Source organism: Dryas octopetala, chromosome 6 (genome assembly GCF_963921425.1).
Source record: "Dryas octopetala chromosome 6, drDryOcto1.1, whole genome shotgun sequence".
NCBI classification, from domain to species: Eukaryota; Viridiplantae; Streptophyta; class Magnoliopsida; order Rosales; family Rosaceae; genus Dryas; species Dryas octopetala.
In genome coordinates, this window is record NC_141371.1 from 19,787,619 (window position 1) to 19,811,371 (window position 23,753).

Sequence of the window (23,753 nt, forward strand, 5' to 3'; positions counted from 1 at the left end):
TGATAACTCATGTCCAAGTCCACTCACAGAAGGCTCAAATGGTGAGACAAATATGAAAAGGTCTGATGTTGCAATTTTCTACAGCTGAAAGTGAAATTGTGATGTCTGATACCTATGATTGTACTCCAAAGAAATGGAAGAATCTCAATGAGGTGTTTGCTCAATGCAAGTTCAGTATAATTGAGCCTGAAATTTTAACTGAAGCTGTCAAAGACCCAGCATGGCAGAAGGCAATGTCAGAAGAGATTGCTATGATTGAGAAAAACCAAACTTGGAAGCTTGTAGATAGACCAAGTGACAAGCCTATTGTGGGAGTAAAGTGGATTTACAAGATCAAACTTAATCTTGATGGTACAATCCAGAAACATAAGGCAATATTAGTTGCTAAAGGCTATACACAGAAGCCAGGAATCGATTTTAATGAAACCTTTGCTCATGTGGCAAGGTTAGACACCATTAGGACATTGATTGCTCTAGCAGCTAAGAATGGCTGGAAACATTTCCAACTTGATGTCAAATCAGCCTTTCTCAATGGAATTCTAGAGGAGGAAGTATATGTAGATCAGCCAGATGGCTATGTTGTCAAGAATCAGGAGCACAAAGTGTATAAATTGCATAAAGCCCTCTATGGTCTGAAATAGGCTCCACGAGCTTGGTATGGAAATATTGATAGTTACTTGTTGGAATGTGGTTTTGAGAAAAGTCCTAGTGAGGCAACTTTGTATGTTAAAAGCAAGGAAGGTCAGGGCACACTTATTGTATCAATCTATGTAGATGACATTGTCTACACAGGGAGCAGTGACAATATGCTTGTGAAATTCAAAAGGGATATGATGAACAGATATGAAATGTCTGATCTTGGTCTGCTACATCATTTTCTTGGAATGGGAGTGATCCAGCTAGACGGGAGTATTTTTATTCATCAAAGAAAGTATGCTCACAATTTGCTAGAGAAATTTGGTCTAAAAGATTGAAAACCTGTGTCCATCCCATTGTCAACAACTGAAAAGTTAAGGAAAGAAGATGGAAGTGCACCTGCAGATGAAGGCTTATACAGGAAACTGGTTGGAAGCTTGTTATATCTAACTGCTACAAGGCCTGACATTATGTTTGCAACAAGCTTGCTAGCTAGGTTCATGCATTGTCCCTCTGCTAAACACTTAGGAACATCTAAAAGGGTGTTAAGATATATGCAAGGAACCATTGACTATGGCATACAGTATAGGAAAGGAGATTCTGCCATTTTTATAGGCTATTGTGACAGTGATTGGAGTGGAGATGAGGATGATATGAGATCTACATCAGGATATGCATTCTCCTTTGGGAGTGGTGCATTTTCATGGGCATCAATCAAACAATATAGTGTTGCACTCTCTACTGCAGAGGCAGAGTATATATATGAGTGCTTCAGTGGCCACATCTCAAGCTATTTGGCTCAAATTTGTTCTACAAGATTTTGGAGAAAAACAAGTTGAAGCAACTACCCTACTGTGTGATAACACATCTGCCATAGCAATGTCCAAGAACCCTGTCTTTCACCATAAGTCAAAGCACATAAAAAGGAAATTTCATTTCATAAGAGATGCTATTCATGATGGAGTGGTTGATTTGGTGTACTGCAAAGGAGAAGACCAACTCGCAGACATTTTCACTAAGGCATTAGCCAAAGATAGGTTCTGTTGCTTAAGGAGCAAGCTTGGTGTCAAGTTTGCCAAATCCTTAGTAGGGAGTGTTGACTGAGCTTAAGCATTTGGCAGCTTAATTTAGCTAATTAATATTAATTGAGCACGTGTCTGTGTCTCATAGGACACCAAATGAGTGGTGGTGCTGAGCTCATAGGCTCACGCATTTAGAATGACCCAGCTATATTGTAGCTGTCCTTTATGTAACAGAATACTGTGAATGAATAGAGTGAGATGAGTGAGCTCTGTGGGTGACTCACAGAGGATGTTTATCTTTCTTCTTCTTCCATTTTCAATGCTGCTTCCATTCTCTGCCTCAATATAATTAATTAATTAATCAAACATTCTTCAATTCAACAGATAAGCCATAGGCCATGGCCTAGATATGTGATGAGATCTCATAACATGCATGGAGGAAGGGTTGGTGTTGTTGTGAGGGTTGAAACAACAATAGGGCTCCTCAGGGTTCACCTCCTCCTAGATCACGGTTTGGTTCTTCATCTCAAGGATCAGTTTGTGCACTAGTCACTCATCCACCGATTTGACACCCATTGTGGTTGCACCATTGTTATTTTCGTTTTTCAAGTTTTTTCATTATTTTATTTTGTATGGTATTGATGTAATTTATTAGGGTTTTTCATTTTTTAAACAAATAAAAAAAATAATAGGTTAGATTTCTATAGTTTTTTATTTTTTTTTTGTTTTAAAACCTAGTGTAGTGGTTTCTTTTTTCTGGGTTAGACATTGGATTACTGGAAAAAAAAAAAAAGATATTTGATTTCTATAGGTTTTGTTTTTTGTTTTTTTATGGTATCGACTAACTACTAAGGTCATTATTGTCAAAAAAGAAAAGAGAAAACACTAGTAATTGGATTTTTCACCCTTTACTTTACGGCTCTGTAGTGTAGTGGCTAACACCCTGGACTTAAAAATCCAGTATCCTGGGTTCGAGTCCCAGTAGAGCCAAAAGAGTTGGGGTTGGTTTTGCTTTCATTTTTTTTTTTTTTTAGTTTTAGGGATTTCTATAGTTTTTTTTTTTCTTTTATAAATAACAAGTGGTTTTATTTTTTTGGGTTAGCCATTGGATTTGTTTTAAAACTTTCAATGTTCTAAGTAGTGTAGTGGTATAAAGAAAAAGAAAAGAGAAATCGAATTCCTCAGTAGTGTAGTGATTTTGGTTTTGGGTTTTCTTGCTAGGCCCATACTAGTTTCTAGGGTTTCTATTCATTTGATAAAGATCATTACAATTGACACGTGATATTGGCTACCAGGCTACTAGCTAATAACTTTAAGTTCACTGCCATTGTTTGGTATCAGCTTGTGCCCTACGCTGCGCTACTTCGTCGATCTGCTGCATTTTTCGGTAATCCAGGCTGTCTTTCTTTTGCAAATTTTCTTCAATTCTGAAATTATTTCTTCGATTCCAGTTTTTGTTCTTGAATTCTAACTTCATAATCATGGCATCATGGGTGAAAGATTGGATGAAGGGAGAAAGGAATTGCATGGAGAGAAATGGCTGGTTGCAGCTGTGAATTGGTTGGGTTGCTGGACACGTGTCGCCACAATGGAGGGCCGGCTTGGCTTGGCAGCTTGGCTACCATTGAGACGCGTGTCGCACATCAGTGGAGAAGGAAAGAAAGTGTTGGGTGGAAGGAAAGAGGGATGAAGCTTCCTCCCACCGCAGTGAATGTTTGCCTCTTATGTGAGATCCCGTATTTTTCTAAGATTTATTTTAAATATTTTGAGAATTTATTTTGATCATTTGAAAAATAAAAAGGTTGGTTTAATTTTTAATTTTTGTTTTTGACAGGACCGCCCCCGGATTCCACCCTGGAACCCGGAGAGGTCCTGCGGGAATCCAAAATCAGGGAAAATCCTACCGAAAATTCGGCAGAACCTCCCCTGAAAATGGACTAACCCAGAAATTTCAAACCTGTTAAAAAGCACTTCTATACAGCAACCACCTCTACCACAACCAAATAGGGTCTCAGACCCAACAATTCCACAGAAATCCAACTCAAAATTTGTAGAGTGGTTATCAGAGCTACTAATCCTATTACAGCAATTATTACATTTAAGGATAGGAACTTCTAAAATGGAAATGAATTCCCTACAAGATCCGGGGGCAGAAAACGGATGTGATTTGCCTCGACGCGTTTGGCTCGACCTCCACCAATGCTACTACCTGGGGGACAATTTAAGACAAAACAAGAAAATGGTGAGATAGGCAGTGAGTGGACACTTAAATGGAAATGAAATCAAGTCTAAATATTTTTAACTCTAAAACCTCACGTCGCTCTTTGAACACCCCCAGTTTTAAAATCATTTTCAAGCTTAAGAGTATTGTAAAACTAAACCAAAGCACCAACTCTTTATCGAATAAAACTTCAAACATTAAAAATTCTGAGTAGTTTATAAATTTAAAATAAAATATCAAAATAAAACTGTATAATACATTTATAATAAAATAATTTAAACTGAAAACTTCTTTCTCAAACCACTCTCAACATACTGAAAAATTTATAAAACTGCTCAACTGAAACCGTCATTCTTAAAAACCTTTTGTTGCCACAAACTCATCACTTAAAATACTTAACAGTTGAAAACACACACCAGTCAGTTACCCATAGAATCTGTCATACATGCGCAGAGCCGAGAATATGTCATACGCATGCAGAGCCGAGAATCTGTCATACGCATGCAGAGCCATAAATGATCTGTCATACATGCGCAGAGCCGAGAATCTGTCATACGCATGCAGAGCCACAAATTCTGTCGTACGTGCACGCAGAGCGGCCCCCAAAGGGCGAAGCATCCCGACACACGGCCCAAAGCCTATGTGTGTGCCGTGATGGGTCCCAAAGACCTATTAAATCTGATAACCTGGAGGGTACTGCAAAGGTGGTTTGAAAACCGATAACTCACAAACACATAATTCAAATCTCAATCCTTTCATTTTTCTTCCAAAACTCTTCTTAACAAAACCAAATTCCTCGAATATACATTTGTTCAACTCAAAATATCTAAATTCATAAATCCATGAAACTTTGAAATGCAAAAACCATAAATATCAATTTCCAATTTAGGAAAGAAGAATTTAAAAACCAAATTTTAATTCAAAATCCCTTAGCTTAAATTCAAACTCAATATAACCAAATAATAGAATTTAATCATCAACATATAAAACATTTCAGAAAAATTAAAAGTTAGTCCACTCACAGTGATAGCCCTAGCTTCGATCCTCCGCCGGATCGTCACGAGCCACGGTCGTCTCGCCTATAAAATAAACAAAAACAGAGATTAGTCTCGGTTCTACGCCCTTTAAAGGATATGTGTGTGGAGTCTAACGTCCCACTCGACTTCGTTCCTACGCGATTTGGTTTACGATCTACACGAATTGACCAATAACACTTCCACAAACGCCCCTAAGGTTTCCCGGTTCAACCTAACCACAATCACTATGACTATTAACGATAACCCAATCAACCAATTATCATAAATACTCTAAAATTATGAATTATCAGTGGGGGTTTCGAAATCATAGAGGTTGCTGCCCAATGTGGCTGTTTCAAGCCCAAAAATTTACTAAATATACAAAAATTTCTCAATCTTCATATACATTCACATCTAACGTCCAATTTCGGGTTTCCTAAACATGAGATTGTCCAAATCACACCAAAATTACCCCAAGACTGAGCCAATCCTCAACAAACCCGAAATGGGTTCCAACTTGTAAATCAAACTTCCCAAAACTCAAATGTCTCTAAATTATTCTAAATTTCAGGTTCTATATGACCAATGGGTACTTTAGGGATGTAAATCATCTCAGAAAACAAAGAGAAAAGCCATCAATTTGAAATCTACATAGGAACCCGAAATGGCCCTTCAATCCTCCAAAAATCCAATTTCCAAATGCTCAAATTGGTCAAGACAGAGTAAGGAGAATTAAAGCCCAGAAGAAATGGAGGAAAACCCACCTGGTATGGAGGTGATTGGCGCCGGAAAACTGGTCGGAGAAGGGAGAGAAGCCGGCGGCCAGTGGAGCTCTTCTGACAGCAACCGCGCGCAGGGGGTGGCTGGGTTGGCTGGAGGAATGGCCAGGAGAGATGGTCGGCGTCGGGAAGGCTCGCCGGAGGTCTCAGGTGGCCGGAATGGCCGGCGGCGTGGGTTTTGGGTGGCTGGGTGCAGAGGTTGGGTGCGCACAGAGAAAGGGGAGAGAGAGAAAACACAAGGAGAGAGAGAGAATAGGCTCGGGGAAGCTGGTCGGCGCTGGGGGGTGTTTGCCGGAGCCAGGGGCTGGCCGGTGATGGTGAGTGGGGGTGGCTGGGTGGTGCGCGCAGGGGAGAGGGTGCGGAGGAGAGGGAAAACCGAGAGAGAGGGTGCGGGGAGAGAGAATAAATAGAGGGAGAGAGAGTTCTAGAGAGAGAAATTTCTAGAAAAATCTAGAGAGAGAGGAAATCTGATTTTTAAAACCCACTTTTATAAATTTACAACATTGCCCCTCACTTTAAACGCCTATATCTTTCAAACCGTAACTCAGATCGAAGCGTGCTACGTGTGTATGAAATCGTGGGATCGAAACCTATCTAACGGACCCAAAGTCAAAATCGAAAACCCATTCATTTTAAAAGTCAACTTTTGGTCATGCTTAAATTAAAATAAAAATAAATAAATCAAAACTCTTTTTATTTTCCAAATAAATCTCAAAATCTTTAAAATACAATCCAACATCTTTTATAAACCTCTTAAAAACATAGTTAAATAAAAATTTAAATTTCTAGTGAAAATTTGGGTCGGGTTGTTACAGTTTTAAATTAGGCTTGACCCAAAAGTTGACTTTTAAAGTTAGTGGGCTTTCATCTTTAACTTTGGGCATGTTGAATAGGTCTCGTAGACACGAAGCACGCGTAAATCGGATTTACGATTTGAGTTTTACGGATGTTCAAAGTCGGGGGCATATTTGTAATTTTTACTTAAATGGTTTTAAAAACCCAAAATCAAGTCTTTCTCCCCTCATTTCTCTCTCTTCCCGCATCTCTGTCTCTCTTGCCTCTCACCCTTGCCGCGCCTGCCACCGGCGCGTGACGGCGCCTCCGGCGGTGGCTGGGCTCGGGTTTTGGCATGCCGCCATCGCCTCCCTCTCCTCTCTCTCCCACTAGTCTCGATTTCTCCGGCCGATCACCCATGACAAAGAATCAACGCAGAACAGCCGAGCCTCTCCACCGGCGATCTCCAGTTTTTCGGCCACGACGCGACTCCGGACCACCTAGGTTGTTTTCCTCTTGTCACGGTGAGTCTTCTCATGGCTACCCCATGCTCCGATGACCTCAAACGGCGGCGGATCGAAGGATTTCAGTCCGACGAGTTCGAGCGATTCCGGCAACAGTTAGAGTCGACCTAGGTATCAAAATCGATCCCCTCGACCTCTTCTTGCTATTGGTTACCTCGATTTGAACTAATTGTTGAGTATTGGAAAAAATCTAGTTTTGGAACTCACAGCCACCGCGGGCTCCGCCGCGCGTGGTGGCTGGTTTGGGTTTCTTTCCTTCGTTTTGTTGTCCCTCTTGATCATTTGGTGCTTGTAAGATGAATTTGTGCCTAAAGTTCATTGAATTTCTTTGTTCAGGTCCTATTTTGCCGCTACCACCGCCAGCTCCGCCACTGGTGGCGGCGGGTTGCTGGTTGGTTGTCTCATTTTTGTCCAATTGAAAGTTTCAGAGACTATTTCCAAACTTGATTACGTTTTGGGTGAGTTGTTGTTTGTTGTTTGGGGCGGGGCAGCCACCGTGTTTGGTGGCGGCCGCCCGTTTCGGTCATTCAGCGGCCATTTGTGTTTCTGAATTGTTTTTAAGTTAGTTGTGTAGTCTTAACAGGTACCTGGCTCGGGAATTCTATTTCTGATGTCGTCATGCTGCCGTGACATGGATCGTCCCCGGATTCCACCCTAAAATCTGGAGTGGTCATGTGAGATCCAAAGTCAAGGAAAATCGTACCGAAAATTTGGCAGAACCTCCCCTAAAATTGAACTAACCGAACTTCTTAAAACCTGAAGAAAAAAAACGCTTCTAATAATCACAACCACCTCTACCACATTAAAAAGGGTCTCTGACCCACTCATAATGCCAAAACAATAAGTTCTTATTCCCCAAAGCACATGATAATCAAAGCATAACTAAACTTCTTTTACAATATAAAAGTTAATTCCTCAACTTAAGGGAAATGGCACTGAAGATCTGAAAGTCATGCATCGACGTGGTACAGTCCAACCTTGGCGATTTTTAATACCTGGGGGGAAACATTATAAACAAAATAAAGAAAACGTGAGATAACTCTCAGTGAGTGGACAAAATATAGAAACAAAGCATTTAAGTTATTTATCCTTTCAAATTTCTTTAAAATCAAATCTCCTCTAAAACTTCACATTACTCTTTGAAATCCCCCAGTTTTAAAACCATCTTACAATCTTTAAAGGACGTCATAAAACTATTTAAACTTCAGAAATTTAAATAAATCAAAATATAACTTCTCAATAAACAACCTTCTAAAATAAAAGAGTCATAAAAACATTATAACGAAAATCTTGATAAAACTCAAGAAGGAAATCCTCAATCAAACCCATATTTAATAACTCCTGAAAATAATAATTAAATCTCACCATGCTTATACCCTGAAAACCTGGCCATACACCTGTGCCAAATCTTTTAACTAAAACCATACTCGATTAAATCAAGAAAGGAATTAAATTATAAAATGTGCAAAACATTTCGAAAACCAAAAGTCCACTCACTGGTTAAATGTGCTATGCCCAAACCTTTCCGAGATTTGTTTCCATCTCACAAATACTCCCTTGTTTGTCACTAGAATTAGCCGAAAGACGAACCCCCATCGACCTTGTCAAATCGATTCCACATTCAATAACTGACCGATCACGTAGTCAAGCTTTCCGAAAATGCTCAAACATCAAATCACTAATAAAAACCAAATTAATTCACATACAATCCAAAAACAGACAAGTATTAGAAAATAAACAATATTGAGCTATACCCTTTTCACATTCGATACCTTCAGGAATTCAGTTAGATTTTCAGATATTGTTCGGCCTGAAATCGAATAGTTTCAAGTTCTCACAACCTGTCCAATTACACAACATTCAACCATCAATTCAAAATCGGTTCAATAACTGTCGGGAATTTGCATTACCAGCTCACAAATCAACTCACGATCAACAACTGATCCGATTAAACTCACCCAATTCCCATTCAGCGGCCATGTGGCCTCGGAGTGGCCGAAATTCAACACTGCCGCCACTTTCAACGGCTGCCCAAACCTGATTTCCAACCCAAACACAAATGTATCAACTTAATTCCAACTCCAATAGACTCATTAAACTTAAAAGAGACAGAAAATATTGAAGGGAGTCTGAACCGGCCACCACACGCGGCGAACCGTGAGTGGCTGAGTTGAGTTTTTAATTCCAGGCACAATCAGATCAAATCAATCATACAAACTTGTAGAGGACGAAGAGAGGATCGATTTCAATATCTGAGTCGAGACCAAAAGTCGCAAGAGTCACCGGAGTGGCCGGAGTCGTCGAAAAATGGGAAAAAAGCCGGCGGTTGCACTCATCGTTTCTTTCTCGTGGGTGGTCGTCGGAGCAAGGGAAAGTGACAGGGAGACTTGCCGTGATGAGAGGAAGTCATCCCTGATGGTCCGGCGTCGTAACGTGGCTGAAAAATGGAGGACGTCGGCGAAGAGGCTCAGCCTGTTCTGTGTCATTTCCTCGCCGTGGGTGATCAGTTGGAGAAACAGAGAGTAATCGGAGAGAGAGGGAGAGGAGGCGAGCAGGGGCGGGTGGTCTTACCGCCATCTCTCGTTGAACGGCGAGGATTTGAAGAGAGAGAAAGGGAGAGTGACCGGAGAAGGAAAGAGAATCAGGGCAAGAGAAATGCGTGAGAGAGCAGAGAGAAATGAAGAATTATCTAGACTTTTGGGGTTTTAAAACCCTTGATACAATTTACAAAAATGCCCTTCACTTTGGACGTCTGTAAAACCCAAATTGTAACTCCGATCTACAAACTGTTCGCGCCTATGCGTTTGTAGGACCAAGCCATACTCAACCATGCGAAAATCAAAGTCAAATTCCAACTATTTCAATTTGGTCAAACTTGGGTCAACTTTAAAATAAAACAGTGTGTTTATGGGCCTGAGGTTCGGGGCGTTACATCCCAGGTGAGATGGGTTTGGGCTTGGGCTTGGGCCTGCTCTTCTTCTTTTCCTCCTTCTTTCTTCCTGTTTAGGCCGGGCTGGGTTCTTTCTTCTTCTCTTGTTTGGGCTTTTCTTTTCTACTTTTCTTTCTTCTTTTTATTTTGTTTTTGGCTTTTTAATTTATCATCCTATAAAATAAATAAAACACCAATTACTAAAAACTTAATTAATTTAAACTAAATAAAACATAATTAAACCTAAGAAAAAGGATAAGCACTAATAAAAATAAGAAGTAAAACACTAAAACTGCTAAAAGACATAGAAAAAAATGTATGATTTTAAGGATATAAAATATATATAAATTGAGCTCAACACGTCTGTTCGAGAGGAACTTTGACGTTCATCACAAGGGATGGCAGTTTCATATATGCATGTATAGTTCATTAATTAAGTAATACAAACATGCTCTTAATTAAGGAATTAAAAACCTGCAACTTACATTAACAATAAATCAAATGTAGTAGGCTTGTATTCATTTTAAAACAAAGGAAGACAATCAACTATTTCCTTTTCAGTTTCAGTTCCTAGCTTTTAGGTTAATTAGTTTACATTCCTAAAGACATGCAAGATTAAAGCAAAGCAATGAAACTAGATTCCAAATCATTCTAATTTGTTAAAATAACAACTCTAATTATGCAGGGTGACAAGACCGTCCCCATATTCCCCCATGGAACTCGAAATAATCCTGTGGGATCCAATACCAAGGAAAATCCTACCTTAAATTCGGCAGAACCTCCCCTTAAATTGAACTAACCAATACTTGTAATACTGTAGAAAACACTTCAATGTCCAACAACCACCTCTACCACAACCAAAAAGGTTTCTGAACATTCCACATATATCCATTAATTTTATTCACCCAAACTCATGGTTATCAGAGCATACTAAAATAAATTTACACATCAAACTATACAATCTAAAGGAGAAAACCATTGTTCTCAAAGATACTGATGAACTGTAATTGGGGAAGATGTTGCCTTGACGTGGTCCGGCCCGACCTCAGCGACCTCTAATACTTGGGGGAAAAGTTAAAATCAAAACGAAAAAAAGAAAACGTGAGATAACCCAATGAGTGGACAAAAATATAAAGGTAAAGCATTAAAATTTATTTATCCTTTCAAATTTCTTTAAAATCAATTTTTAGTCTAAGACCTCACGTCACTCTTTGAAATCCCCGGGTTTTAAAACCATTTCAAAAATCCATTTCAAAATCTCCTTGTAAACTACAATCATGCTTAGAGTATGAGAAAAACAAATGAATATGAAGTATTTCAAATCCTCAGAATGCCCAATGCATAAGAAAACTCGTAGAATAAATAATGTATCGGATCCTCAAAAAAATGTCATGCAATAACAAAAAGAAACTCATCATATGCAATCTTGTAAGTAAATCAATTAACTGGAAATACACTCTAAAAGATATTACGCTCAAACAAAAACCCCAAATCGATAATTATTTCCCATCAAAATAATAAAATTTGAAGCTGAAAAATCAATCTTTGAAAACAAAAAGTTCTCAAACTGAAATCGTTATTGTTAAATTTGTAAATAAATAATTTAAGCTGAAAACTTTCATCTCAAACATTCTCGATATACTGAAAATCAATAAAACTATTCAACTGAAACCATCATACTTAAAACCTTTGCTGCCATAAACTCATCTTTCAAAATACTCAACAACCTAAAAACACACACCACTCTAGTACTCGGAAAACTCGTCACCCGTACAGAATGCTACACTGCACCGGCAAGGCGGAGTAAACTGGCCATACACTTGTACAAGCAGGGTAGAATTAGCTGGCCATACACTTGTATAGGCAGGCAATATATTTGGTTGCATGTGCATGCAAAGCAGCCCCCAAAGGGTGAGGCATCCCGACACACAGCCCAAAGCTCATATGTGTGTCGTGATGCGTCCCAAAGACCTATATGTATCACTATCAAAAGGTGTTCATGTGGCAGTTTAAAACCGTTGTCCATATTCGAAAACCATGTTTAAAAAATAAGTATGTCATTTGAAATCAAACATTATTTGAAAAACACTCTTAAAATTCATTTCATAAATCTCAAATGTGAAATTTGATGGATCTCATAAACATGCTAATTAATAAGATTAAGGCTTGTTATCACCAATAGTCCTTCTACTTTCACTCAAATATCAAATTGGTTCCTAAAGTGCATTTTCAATCAATTTCATTCCTCATCTTTGCCATCAAACATCAATTTGGTCCCTAGACACACTTTGAAAATTCGCCAAAAATAACTCGGGATACAAAAAAAATTCCCCAAAAATTCCTACGAACTCGTCTTGACTACTACTATTTTTATATGGAGTCAATTTATCAAATTGATTTTCTAGAAAATTCAGAATTCCCAAACTAATTCCCCAAATTTTTTGAAAAATACTGAATGTCAATTTGATAATTTGACCCCATATAAAAATAGTAGTAGTCAAGACGAGTCCATAGTAATTTTCAGAGAATTTTTTCGTATCTCGAACTATTTTTTGGCAAATTTTCAAAATGTGTCTAAGGACCAAATTGATGTTCGATGACAAAGATGAGAGTTGACATTGAGTGAAAATACACTTTAGGGACCAAATTGATGTTTTGGTGAAAGTTGAGGGACTATTGGTGATAAAAAAACCTAAGATTAAATCATGCATAAAATAAGATTTTAAAATATGTCATGATTCTTTAAAGTCAAAAAATCATCTCAACACTTGATTGATTAAAACTTGAAGATGCTCAATGCCAATGAAATCATTTGAAATACTTATGACCCAAAACTTTCATGTCATATCAAACTTATAAATGAAATATGATATAAATGTAACATAGTTAAAATAAGTGTTAAAACACTTGGAATAAAACATTTTAATGCATAAAACAAAAATCAAAATAAAACCATGAAAGGATTAAAACACTTTAAATACATAAAATTTTTAAAACGAAATAAGATAATGAAATGCTCATGAATGCTTTCCATAATAGTACCTCTCAAAACTTGAAGGCCAAAGTCATGTTTGTTTTGCTTTTTGCCTATGATCGCAGATAACATTCCGGTTGACGATCTTGATTAATCAGTTGGGCGAGGCACTCGTATATCTTACTAGGCATTCTCAGATCTTCTTCATGTTTAACGTTGGGTCTTCTACCCGTTTGTAAATTAATTAGAATAGCTTTCCAGTATTCGGTTGGGTATCCTGTTTTGGGTTTTGTTTCACAAACATTATCTTCACTGTTGTCGTATTGTACTAGGGGTTATTTTGTAAAACTTAAATACCCTACTGGGTTGGCTTATTTTAATTATATTTTGAAGTATGTTTTTATGATTCCCGTTGTATACTTTATTCTTTGACCCAACCCATTTTCCATCAATAAAAGGCTTAACTCGTCTTAAAAACTTAGAATAGTGATGCTAAGACGTGGTATCGTATTCTAATTTTCTTGGGGCAGGTACCTCTATCTGGGCCCTAGTTTGGGGCCTAATAGTCATTCTCATCCAAATCAACCAGCTTTGGACATCATTTTTGTAGTTGTCATTTTTCCTTTAGCTCAAAACAAGTGAGGATCCACCAAGTGTCCCGATTAGGTGAGAATTGGTTTTGGATAAAACTGAGTGTGGCATCTCTCTTATCCTTCAACTTTTTCATTTTGGATTTTTCATGGTTTTGAATTAAGAGAGAGAGAGTTCAAGTTATTCCATTGAGACAAATGTTTTTCAATGAAAAATGATTTTAATCTAGGTTTATGATTCCTAAAATCTGAGTTAGTTTTTATGTTCATCATCATCATCATCAAAGACTCATGTAGATTTTAGGATAGGATTCACCCTCGACTTCTTCCAGTCTTGATAACTTGAAGGAGCTGATTTTTATAAAATTCATAATTGCATTTCATTGCATCTGTTCTTGTTCTGCTGCGCCAGTGTTGTTGTTGGTACCGTGCATTAAAGAGCTCAAGGTGTGAGCTGTCAATGTCTTGATGGACTGACTACTTGGCTCAAGAAGTTTGCACAAGGGTAAGAAGCTATCACTTAGATTTAGGATTTAAGTGAATGAGCTTGTTTGTGTGATCCCTTGTATTGAAACTCTTGAATAGTAGATTGTCCAGTCAGCCCAAAATGACCCTCGATTTTTTAACCCCTTTGTGGTTTTTTCGGGCACCAAAATTGTGTCTCTATCTTTTTTTTTTTTATTGTTGTTGTTTAATTAGTCTGAAATATAAACACAAAAAACGCACACTTCACATATGAGCTTGATAACTTAAACCCTTGAAAGACGAATGAACTTTGCAAAACAATCACATACCACTTTAGCTGATGCTAGCACTAGGATGCCTACAATGATGGATCCTTTAAGTGCTTAGGCTGTCACTTCACTTTTGCATGTGTTTGTTCCAGAGTCAATCAGAGGTTCAGATTTATGTTTGTTGATTAGTCTCTGAGTTAACACTTAAGCAAAAATTGGGGCCCTATAATTCAGTGTGATTTTAACTGAGTTTATTAGGCAGCTGCGCCACCTAATACCGATTTACAGTTAACAACTCTAAACATTCTTTTCAACAAACGATAAAATGGAAAAAAAAAAAAAAAAAAGTGAAGATTAGAATAATATATTGGCTTCATCTAAAGCACACAATAGACTAATAATTGAATTAGTTCCTTTCAAGAAAAAAGATTTCTTTTTCCGATCCTAAACAATAAATAACACAAAATGGCAATTACAAATCAACAAAAAGTCCAAATCTTTAAGCCCTAAAATCACAATTTGAACTGGGATTTACCCAATTATTAAATCTCCAACCAAACACTGTCATGTATGTACATATATAAATTCCAGGAGCTAAAACCCTTTAGTACCTCCGGCAACAAATTCAGATGCTCGAGAGGATTATGCTCCTCGTCGCCCCATCTCGGGCTTCTTAGTCGGCAGAGGTAAACTTAACATATCAGTTCACAGTTCAAACTCATGTCTTCAGAAAATTCTAAGGAAAACAAAAAACATTATATATCAAGTGGAAAAAATAGGTGATTTCTTATTAAAGTTCAGATATCAGCAAAAAAAATTAACTAAGTTTATAACTTTTACAATATCAATCGATTTCAAATTTGATATAAAAAGGGCAATATCTATTGACATTTTTGTTGTAGTGAGCATGATTTGAACCATACTCATTTTCTTCTTCTTTGAATAATTGTAAGTGTCTCCCACAATGTAGGGGTGAGCATTAATACCGAAAATACCGAAACCATCTTGTTCCATCCCGGTCATTCCCATTCGAAAATTTTATTCCCTCATCCCGTCCTGTCCTTTTCCTATATGGGATGAGAACAGTTTTTATGTTTAAAAACCGTCTCGTCCCATACCGTCCCGAATTATATTTTATTTATTATTTTGAATTTTAAAACTTTATTTCTCTCTCTCTCTCCAACCTTTTATTTATTATTTTAAATTTTAAAACTCTTTCTCTCTCTCCAACCCGTGACAACCCTGCCTAGTGTCACAGACGGACTTCTCGTAGCGCGTCCATGGGAGAAATATGGAGGGAATATCCATTATGACTCCTCACGCATATTGATGTTCCATCCTGCCAGATGGAAGATGGCTCAGAATGCTATATAAGGGAGTGACTTGTGGTGTAAGACTCTCCACCACCCCGAGTGCCGTTACGATGTTGGGCACTAAGCGAGTCTCTCTCTTGGTAGCGTGTGACAACGTACGATATCATGAGTGTTCCGGACACTAGATTGTCACAAGGGCAATTAGTGTCTTTGTAGGATAGGAGGTCCTGCAGAAAATACTGGTAGTAAGGGGCACCAGTATTGCGGCTCCCATATAGGGGTCGAGGTTGTGGCATGTATCCGCCATTGTGGCTCAATATATCGTTTGGGCGGATCATGCCATCGTCTTGGAGTGTCATGGTGAACCCTGACCACGTTGGAGCTTGGCTTGGGTTCGGCCTTGCTCAAGGAAATGCATGGATGTCGACAATTGCAGGTTGGGCGACCCTGCACTGCGATGAAGGTTTGACATATGGACATTCGATGTTATATGTGTTGCTCTTGGGTGGCATGCACGTCTGGCAGCGTGCATGACTAGCCGAAGAATAGGATTGTGGGTAAACCTCCTGGTGCCGCACAGGATGACGAAAATGATGCAATATTCGATGCTTCCGCTGGGCTTGAGTGTCGTCCCGTGATAGATGGTATCAGAGCGAAACGATCACTTTGGGGAAATTTTGGTTGTTGAGGTGAAGGAACTTCACAATTCATTTCATTCGATCAGAATTGATCCCTTTGTGTAATGGTACTACCATTTGTTGAATTAGAGATGGAAAAAGAGTTGGAATTCCTGTGATGTTTGGAGTACAACCATCAGAGCAGGAAAACATGTAGATTTGGATGGAAGTCCTATGGTGTTGGAGAAGCCACCCACATTTAGGCAAAAGAAGGTATACATGGAGCTTCTTGGTTTATTGCATTTAGCATCGACGCAGGTTAACTCCTCAGTGGGTAAGATGGATGGTATGTTTGTCGGACGAATTTGTTCTCATTGGCCCTACTGCTATATTCATGTGAGACGGGGTGATCTTACTCGGAGTGCGCCGAGCGCCTAATGGTTGTTGGGTAGGCAGGGGTCCGATTGGCAGTGGATACTCATGTGGGACAGGATGGTGATTTCACGAGGGAGGGCAAATGTGCGTTAAACTGAGTTCTAATATGCAGTGTACTGCAAGCGCTCATGGAATGGCAAACAGTATCAGAGTTGGTGGTTCTTTGTTGGCACTTCAGTCAGGCTAGTGTTTCTACTTGGTGCAGTGAGGAGTTGCGAGAGATTATGGGACCATGTCAATGCAGGTTACTGGGGGTGCATGCTATGGGGCACTTGGCGTCAAGGGAGTGCGTAAGTCATGACGATGGTTGCTCTAAAAAATAGTCGAGTACTTCGTGGGCCACGCTAGTCAAGACAAGAGGTTGCCAGTAAACCCGGTTGATGGTTTGTTTAGGTTGAAAGTAAAGGGGGTACTTGTGATGTTGAATGATATGTTCGCTCCACATTTATATATGCGACTGGTGAACCCAAAGGGGTGAAGGAACTTGGGATGCAGGTAACGTGTCCAGGTGGGAGAGGATACCTGTGATGCGTTTATGATACGAGTTAATGCCGAGCGGTATGGGGAAGACGACCCAGTCTATTGTCCGTATGCGCTAAGCACCCACACTGAGTTGGTGTTCACGTGTTAGTGGGTGTCCCACGGATGAGGGAAGACGGGTAGGCAGGGACCTGGTAGCAACTAAGGAGGTGAAGTTGTGTGATCGGTTGGGACTTTGACGAAATGGGTGCAGTCTGGGTTTGATCTTGGGTAGGCAGCACTTCGGGCAAGCGCCTAGGTTATGACAAAGACTCGTGTTGGTTGAAGATTTGGAGATGGGAGAGCTCCTTGAGCCAGGATGAGCCTTTTAGACGTGTCAGGTTTGATATGCAGCGGTTGTGGACTAAAAGCTGGGACGAAGTTGAAGCATGTTCACTCCTTGATCGAAATGTGTAGGCTGATCTTCAGTGTGGGGTTAGCATTTGTGTTGGACTAATGCCTGGTTGGTTCGAGGAGGAGTTTTAGGAGCATTGAAATTCCACGACATTGTGACTTCTGGGGGAGCATGCCAGATGCATGGCTTCAAGGTCGTCACGTCGGGTAGCTTCTGGGATAGTCGAGGACGAGCTAGTCATGATCGGTGTGGCACAATAAGGCTAACGACTTGTGGAAGAGTAGTTCTGTGTGGATATCTTGGAGTTTCTTGTGGGGAGGGACCAGTAAAATTACACTTGGAGGTAGACGAGTGTATGCAGGAGTTGTTGCAACTGGCGTGTCGATGAGGACATCGAGAGATTTGGTGTGGGAGAATGTCATGGACAGGATCCTCTACTCTTCGTCAATGAGGACATTGACAGATTTGGTGTGGGAGAATGTCACGGACGGACTTCTCGTAGCGCGTCCATGGGAGAAATATGGAGGGAATATCCATTATGACTCCTCGCACATATTGATGTTCCATCCTGCCAGATGGAAGATGGCTCAGAATGCTATATAGGGGAGTGACTTGTGGTGTATATAAGACTCTCCACCACCCCGAGTGCCGTTACGATGTTGGGCACTAAGCGAGTCCCTCTCTTGGTAGCGTGTGGCAACGTATGATATCATGAGTGTGCCGGACACTAGATTGTCACAAGGGCAATTAGTGTCTCTGTAGGATAGGAGGTCTTGCAAACAGTACTGGTAGTAAGGGGCACCAGTATTGCGGCTCCCATATAGGGGTCGAGGTTGTGGCATGTATCCGCCATTGTGGCTCAATATATCGTTTGGGCGGATCATGCCATCGTCTTGGAGTGTCGTGGTGAACCCTGACCACGTTGGAGCTTGGCTTAGGTTCGGCCTTGCTCAAGGAAATGCATGGATGTCGACAAGTGCAGGTTGGGCAACCCTACACTGCGATGAAAGTTTGACGTATGGACATTCGATGTTATATGTGTTGCTATTGGGTGGCATGCACGTCTGGCAGCGTGCATGACTAGCCGAAGAATAGGATTGTGGGTAAACCTTACCCTCAGTCTCTTGTGGGTTATATGCGCTATTAAGAGATTGTCCCGACAGAGTATGGATGTGGCAGACCATGTCCCGTCACCAACACATGACACGGGTCTGTGGCTGGATTTGTTAAGGATGCGTGTTGGATGCCTTCCGTATCTTCTGTCACTGGACATAATCATGTGTTATACATGGGCGAAACAGGCTGACCAGGATTAAGTGGATCCTGGTGTCGCACGGGATGACGAAAATGATGCAATATTCGATGCTTCCGCTGGGCTTGAGTGTCGTCCTGTGACACTAGGCCCTCACTTTCTTTCCTTCTCTCTTCCTTTCTCTTCCTTCTCACTTACTCTTTCTCTCTCCCTAACACCATCCTCCATCTCTCTATCTCTCTCGCAACCAACACCAGGCCGGCCACCCCAGCCACCTCAAACTCAAGCCACCCAACCACCTCAAGCCCGCGCACGACCCAGCCAGTCACCCACCTCGCTATCTGGCCACTTTCCCAGCGACCCAAGGCCACCCAATCACCTTTTTTTTCTTTTTTTCTTCTTCTTCTTTTCTCTTGCGCCATCTTCTTCTTCCTCCCTCTCTCCCCGACCGCCACCCCCTTCCCTAAGCTCATCTTGAAAAATTGAAAATTTTCATCTAGGACCAGGACGAGACGGTACCAGAGCCCCAAAACGCCCACCCTCTTCCCGTACAGGTCCCAAACCCAAAGCATGAGATGGGAACGAGATGAGGTTAGTATCGTCCCCCCGGGTCCCATGCCCACCCCTAACTATGTGTGTGTAAATTAATGTGTATCTAGTAAAAATCAAATGTGTGGATGAAATTGTGAGGAATGGTGGGTGGGGTATATATAGTGTGCATGGTGTCTATTTGGGTAGGAGTACATCGATTGCCAAAGGATGCATGCAATTGCAACACTCATCTCTCCAAGTCATCAGGTATTGGTGCCTTCTCGGTGAAAATGATTCATTATGTCTGACGACCAACAACCGTTTCAAACATAAAAAGAAAAAAAAAAAAGGGTCCATTTATGCTTGTTGGACTTGGAAGCCCATTGCTGTTAGTTTTACATAATTTGTGCGGAAGTGAGAAAGCGTTAGTTTTACATAATTTGTGCGGAAGTGAGAAAGCGCAGCTATGTCTCACGTGACCCACTAGTGTGAAAGCATGGTGGTGGTCCCAGTCCAACCGAGACGAAGACTGAAGACCATATTTATTAGAGATTAAAACTGGGCTCGTCGTTCAACTCGTGCCTGCCACGTGGTCTCCACTTTTGAGCAGTATTAAATTTGACACTTGCCAAGTGTACTTTAAGTTCTAACTTCATTGTGAAATCAACCAAATATTTGATAGAGAGCCAGAGACACTCACTGGTACTTTTGGAGAGAGGATGGAACGGGGAGGTTTCCATAGCTACCAAAAGACACCAAACGCAAACTCTGGAACTGGTAAACGTACTATATAGGCCTATACTTAAATTTCTTTTATATATATATATATATATATTATAGCATATGCACATTTCCTACACATTCTTCTTTGATTTTGTATATATATAAACTTTCTAAAGGGGCTTTTGATTAATTTTCCCAGCCTTAAGGGAAAATAAAGCAGTCTAGCTACCTGATCTCTTTTAAATTAGTTTTACTAACTCTTAATTTTCTGGGAGATCTGATCAATACTAGCTACACAATATATATATATATTGCTCAAAGCTAGTACTCCTTGCTATGTATGATCGATTTATCCTTCCATTTCTTACAATGACATGCAGACATTCCCTTCTTCCCCACCCACTTTCTCTTCTCAAAAAAAAAAATATATATATATATATATATGTATATATATGTACGTATAGATATGCAGGGTAGGTTGTTTCAGATCACCATATATAGGGTTTAATATTATATATTTCTTGATTTGATATTATATATATTGTTGTGCATATGTTTCAGATCACCATATTGTTGTGCTCTTCATTTGTAATCTTTATTTTCTCTGTAATTTCCTTTTGATTGATGGAGGAAGATGCATGAATGGAGCAAAAAGATGAAAATGGGTGATGATGAAACCTGTTAGAAGTTAGAACAGTACTGTTTACAAGTGGCAACCTTCTTTCATGCATCTTTGACCCCACTTCAAACAAGTGGCAACCATGCATATATGCATGCATTCTCCACATCCCGGGCCCACTATTTCTGTCATCCTCTTTCATATATCCCTCACACTATACAGTATACATGCACTCTTTCTTCTTCTCTGCACACAAAGCACAATTTACAGCCGTTTCTTCACTTGACCCTTTGTTTATGGACTAAGGCCCAGTTTGGTATTGGGAACTGCCAAAATAAGCAACTTGTTTTAAAAAATTTTGACCCTCTGTAGCTAATTTGCTATCTTTAATATCTATGCTAATGTCTGAGTAGCTAAGAAATCTTTGGAAACTACCACATGGGCGAATATCGCTATTCCTGTTTGCTGAGTTAAAGCTAAACTCGGGCTTGACTCACATACTAGCTAGCCCATTGGTCCATTTATTCAACAACCCAGGCAGAGAGGCAGTCCTCCTTCCCAAGTTTAAAGTCCCAAAACCTCAAAAAGGAATTAAATAAAAGAAAATTTGAAGAGCCTTGTAATTTTTAATGACTTTTAATTAATGATCGCATGCATGAAGACAACCATAAGGCATAAACTGTGTCTGTTTTATTGGCTTCCGTTCCTTTTTCTCATCGCTTCCATTAAGCCTAGTTTTGTCATTTTCTACAGCATATACTCTTCTCTGCAAAAAAAAAAAAAAATTCAAAAGGTCCTTTTGCTCGTCAAAAAGATACCCGTGGGACCGCCCTCGCATGTTCAGTCCCTAGTCCCCACAAAACAACATCACTGGACTCCAGTGGGCCACATAAATCCTCTGCGGCACGTAAATGGAATTTAAATAGACAATTTAATTACATATATAGAGCCATATAGGCAATTAATTAAGAACTTGGACTTTTTTATTCATGTTCATCACTACTCCTATTCTAGTTACATGTTTTATTGATCAAGCTATATATATGAGTTTAAATAATTTGCACATTGTGTACACTTTTTAATATAAGTGAGTTTCACTTCAAACGATTGAGTTACGAGTTTAAATAATTTGCAGGAGGGTTGAAGCTATCAGAGATCAACATCACGACCACTAATGGTGATGACATGGAATGCACTGTGCGAGAGCAAGACCGGTTCATGCCAATCGCCAATGTGATCAGAATCATGAGGAGGATCCTACCCGCGCATGCGAAAATCTCAGACGACGCGAAGGAGACGATCCAAGAGTGTGTGTCGGAGTACATCAGCTTCATCACAGGGGAGGCCAACGAGCGTTGCCAGAAGGAGCAGCGCAAGACGATAACGGCGGAGGACGTGCTGTGGGCCATGAGCAAGTTGGGGTTCGACGACTACATCGAGCCCCTGACGATGTATCTCCACCGCCACCGGGAGATGGAGGGGGAGCGGGGATCCATCATCAGGAGCGAGCCTGCGGCTCATTTGATGATGAAGAGGGCAATGGAAGATCACTATGGCTCGGGGACTTTTGCTGCTTTTCATCATGTCGGCCATCATCACCATCAGCATGGCTTTTTCGGGTACTTGAAGGTCGATGCATCCACTACCCCCAATGGTGCCGCTGCTGGTTCAACGTCGTCGTCTCAGGGTTCTCAACAGGCTGCTGGAGCTGCAGTTGCAAATGGTGATCATCATCATCCACATGCACATCATGCACATCATGCACAGTTTGAATGAAATTAGGGATGAGATATCGAGCAAGCTAATTAAGTCTATCCCTCTTTCATTTTGAATCACTAGTAGTACTTTAGTCAAATAATTAAGAACTTACGCAGTTTTAATTTGTTGGATTTGTTCTTGTGCTGGTACTAGCTGCTTAGATTTCCTAAGCTTTTTATCTTTTTTTTTGGGTGAAAAAAAAAAAAAAAAAGGGAGACTAAATAAAAAGGAACAACAAAAACACTATCGCCTATCAAGCATCGAACTAGTGATCTCTGCGCTTGAGCTTTATAAAAATAGAACCAAAAATGAACACTGAAAATGAAACCAGCTCCCAGCGAGGATCGAACTCGCGACCTTTCGCTTACGAAGCGAACGCACTACCACTATGCTATGGAAGCCAGTTGCAGAAAATTGAAAATCTCTTGGTCTTAAACAAACTTTAAAAACAGTTTTTTATTGGTTACAACCTCCTGTAGTCCTGTGCTGACATTTATTATCAACTGGGTGAACCTAAGAATTTAAAATTGGGTGGGCTAAACATATAAGCTAGTTTCTCATTTTGCTAAAAATACAATTCTAGCTGCTAGGCTATTAAATCATGTATATATCAATTGTTCCACTATATAAGAAACAAAAACTAATAATAAGTGGAAAAAAAATGTCAAGATTCAAGTTTTTGAAAATTTGTAATGCGGAAGCTTTGGAAGCTTTTTAACGGTAGATCTTTTTAGGCTAATTAAACTTTAATAGCCTATGGAGTATATTATTAGACCCTAACAAATTTTTGTAGGCTAATTAAAATTCTAAATTAATCACAAAAGTTAGAAATTTGATGAGAATTTAAAAGAAAGTTCTAAAACATACATCATCTACTTGGGGCTGAGTTCATAAGGAACTCAAAGAAAACGTTTTTGGAGAAAGAATTGAAGAAAAATCAAAGAAAAATTAAAATAAGGAAGAGGATAGATATTGGAAACATAAAAGAGGAGAGACTAACAATCACAAAATTCTACATTCGTGTTATTATCTGAAGAGTGAAGACTAGTTGGGTAATTGGGCCTAATGGGATGACTAAAAAGCCTTGGAAATGAATGACTATAGATAGGTCGGCAATGGCCCAAAGATAGGAACTAAGAAGGATAGTGGACTATTAGGCTATTTTGGACTAAAATACCACCTATTATGTATATTTTTTCAAAAAAATGTAGCCCACCTTAGCCCTAAGCAAGGAGTCAAATTTCGTTTTTTAGGGGTATGGAAATTTTAACACCATACCAAATTAATTTCGAAAAATTTCGAAAAATTTCGCCGAAATTTCCGAAATTTCGGCGAAATTTTCGATATAGAGATCGGAGAGAGAGGGGAGGCTGAGATCGGAGGGAAAGAGGCAGAGCCGCCGCCGTCACCATCGCCGGAGGGAGAGACAGAG

At 39.8% G+C, this 23,753-nt stretch overlaps 1 protein-coding gene, 1 long non-coding RNA gene and 2 other non-coding genes across 4 annotated transcripts; 2 read left to right on the top strand and 2 right to left on the bottom strand.

Annotated features, from left to right (window-relative positions):
* Nucleotides 1-2,575: 2,575 nt before the first annotated feature.
* On the top strand, nt 2,576-2,648 carry TRNAL-UAA (transfer RNA leucine (anticodon UAA)). Its single transcript has one exon. It is a non-coding gene; the product is annotated as a tRNA-Leu (tRNA).
* Nucleotides 2,649-3,654: 1,006 nt separating this feature from the next.
* Nucleotides 3,655-6,060, bottom strand: LOC147283104 (uncharacterized). Its single transcript, XR_015123119.1, has 3 exons — nt 5,660-6,060; nt 4,902-4,958; nt 3,655-3,867 (listed from the first exon to the last, which is right to left on the bottom strand). It is a non-coding gene; the product is annotated as an uncharacterized LOC147283104 (long non-coding RNA).
* A 13,880-nt stretch (nt 6,061-19,940) lies between these two features.
* On the top strand, nt 19,941-22,339 carry NF-YB6 (nuclear factor Y, subunit B6). Its single transcript, XM_086248356.1, has 2 exons — nt 19,941-19,998; nt 21,699-22,339. The coding sequence occupies exons 1-2, from the start codon at nt 19,941-19,943 to the stop codon at nt 22,337-22,339; spliced, it is 699 nt and encodes a 232-aa protein (XP_086104482.1).
* Nucleotides 22,340-22,650: 311 nt separating this feature from the next.
* TRNAT-CGU (transfer RNA threonine (anticodon CGU)) lies at nt 22,651-22,722 on the bottom strand. Its single transcript has one exon. It is a non-coding gene; the product is annotated as a tRNA-Thr (tRNA).
* Between the last annotated feature and the right edge of the window lie 1,031 nt (nt 22,723-23,753).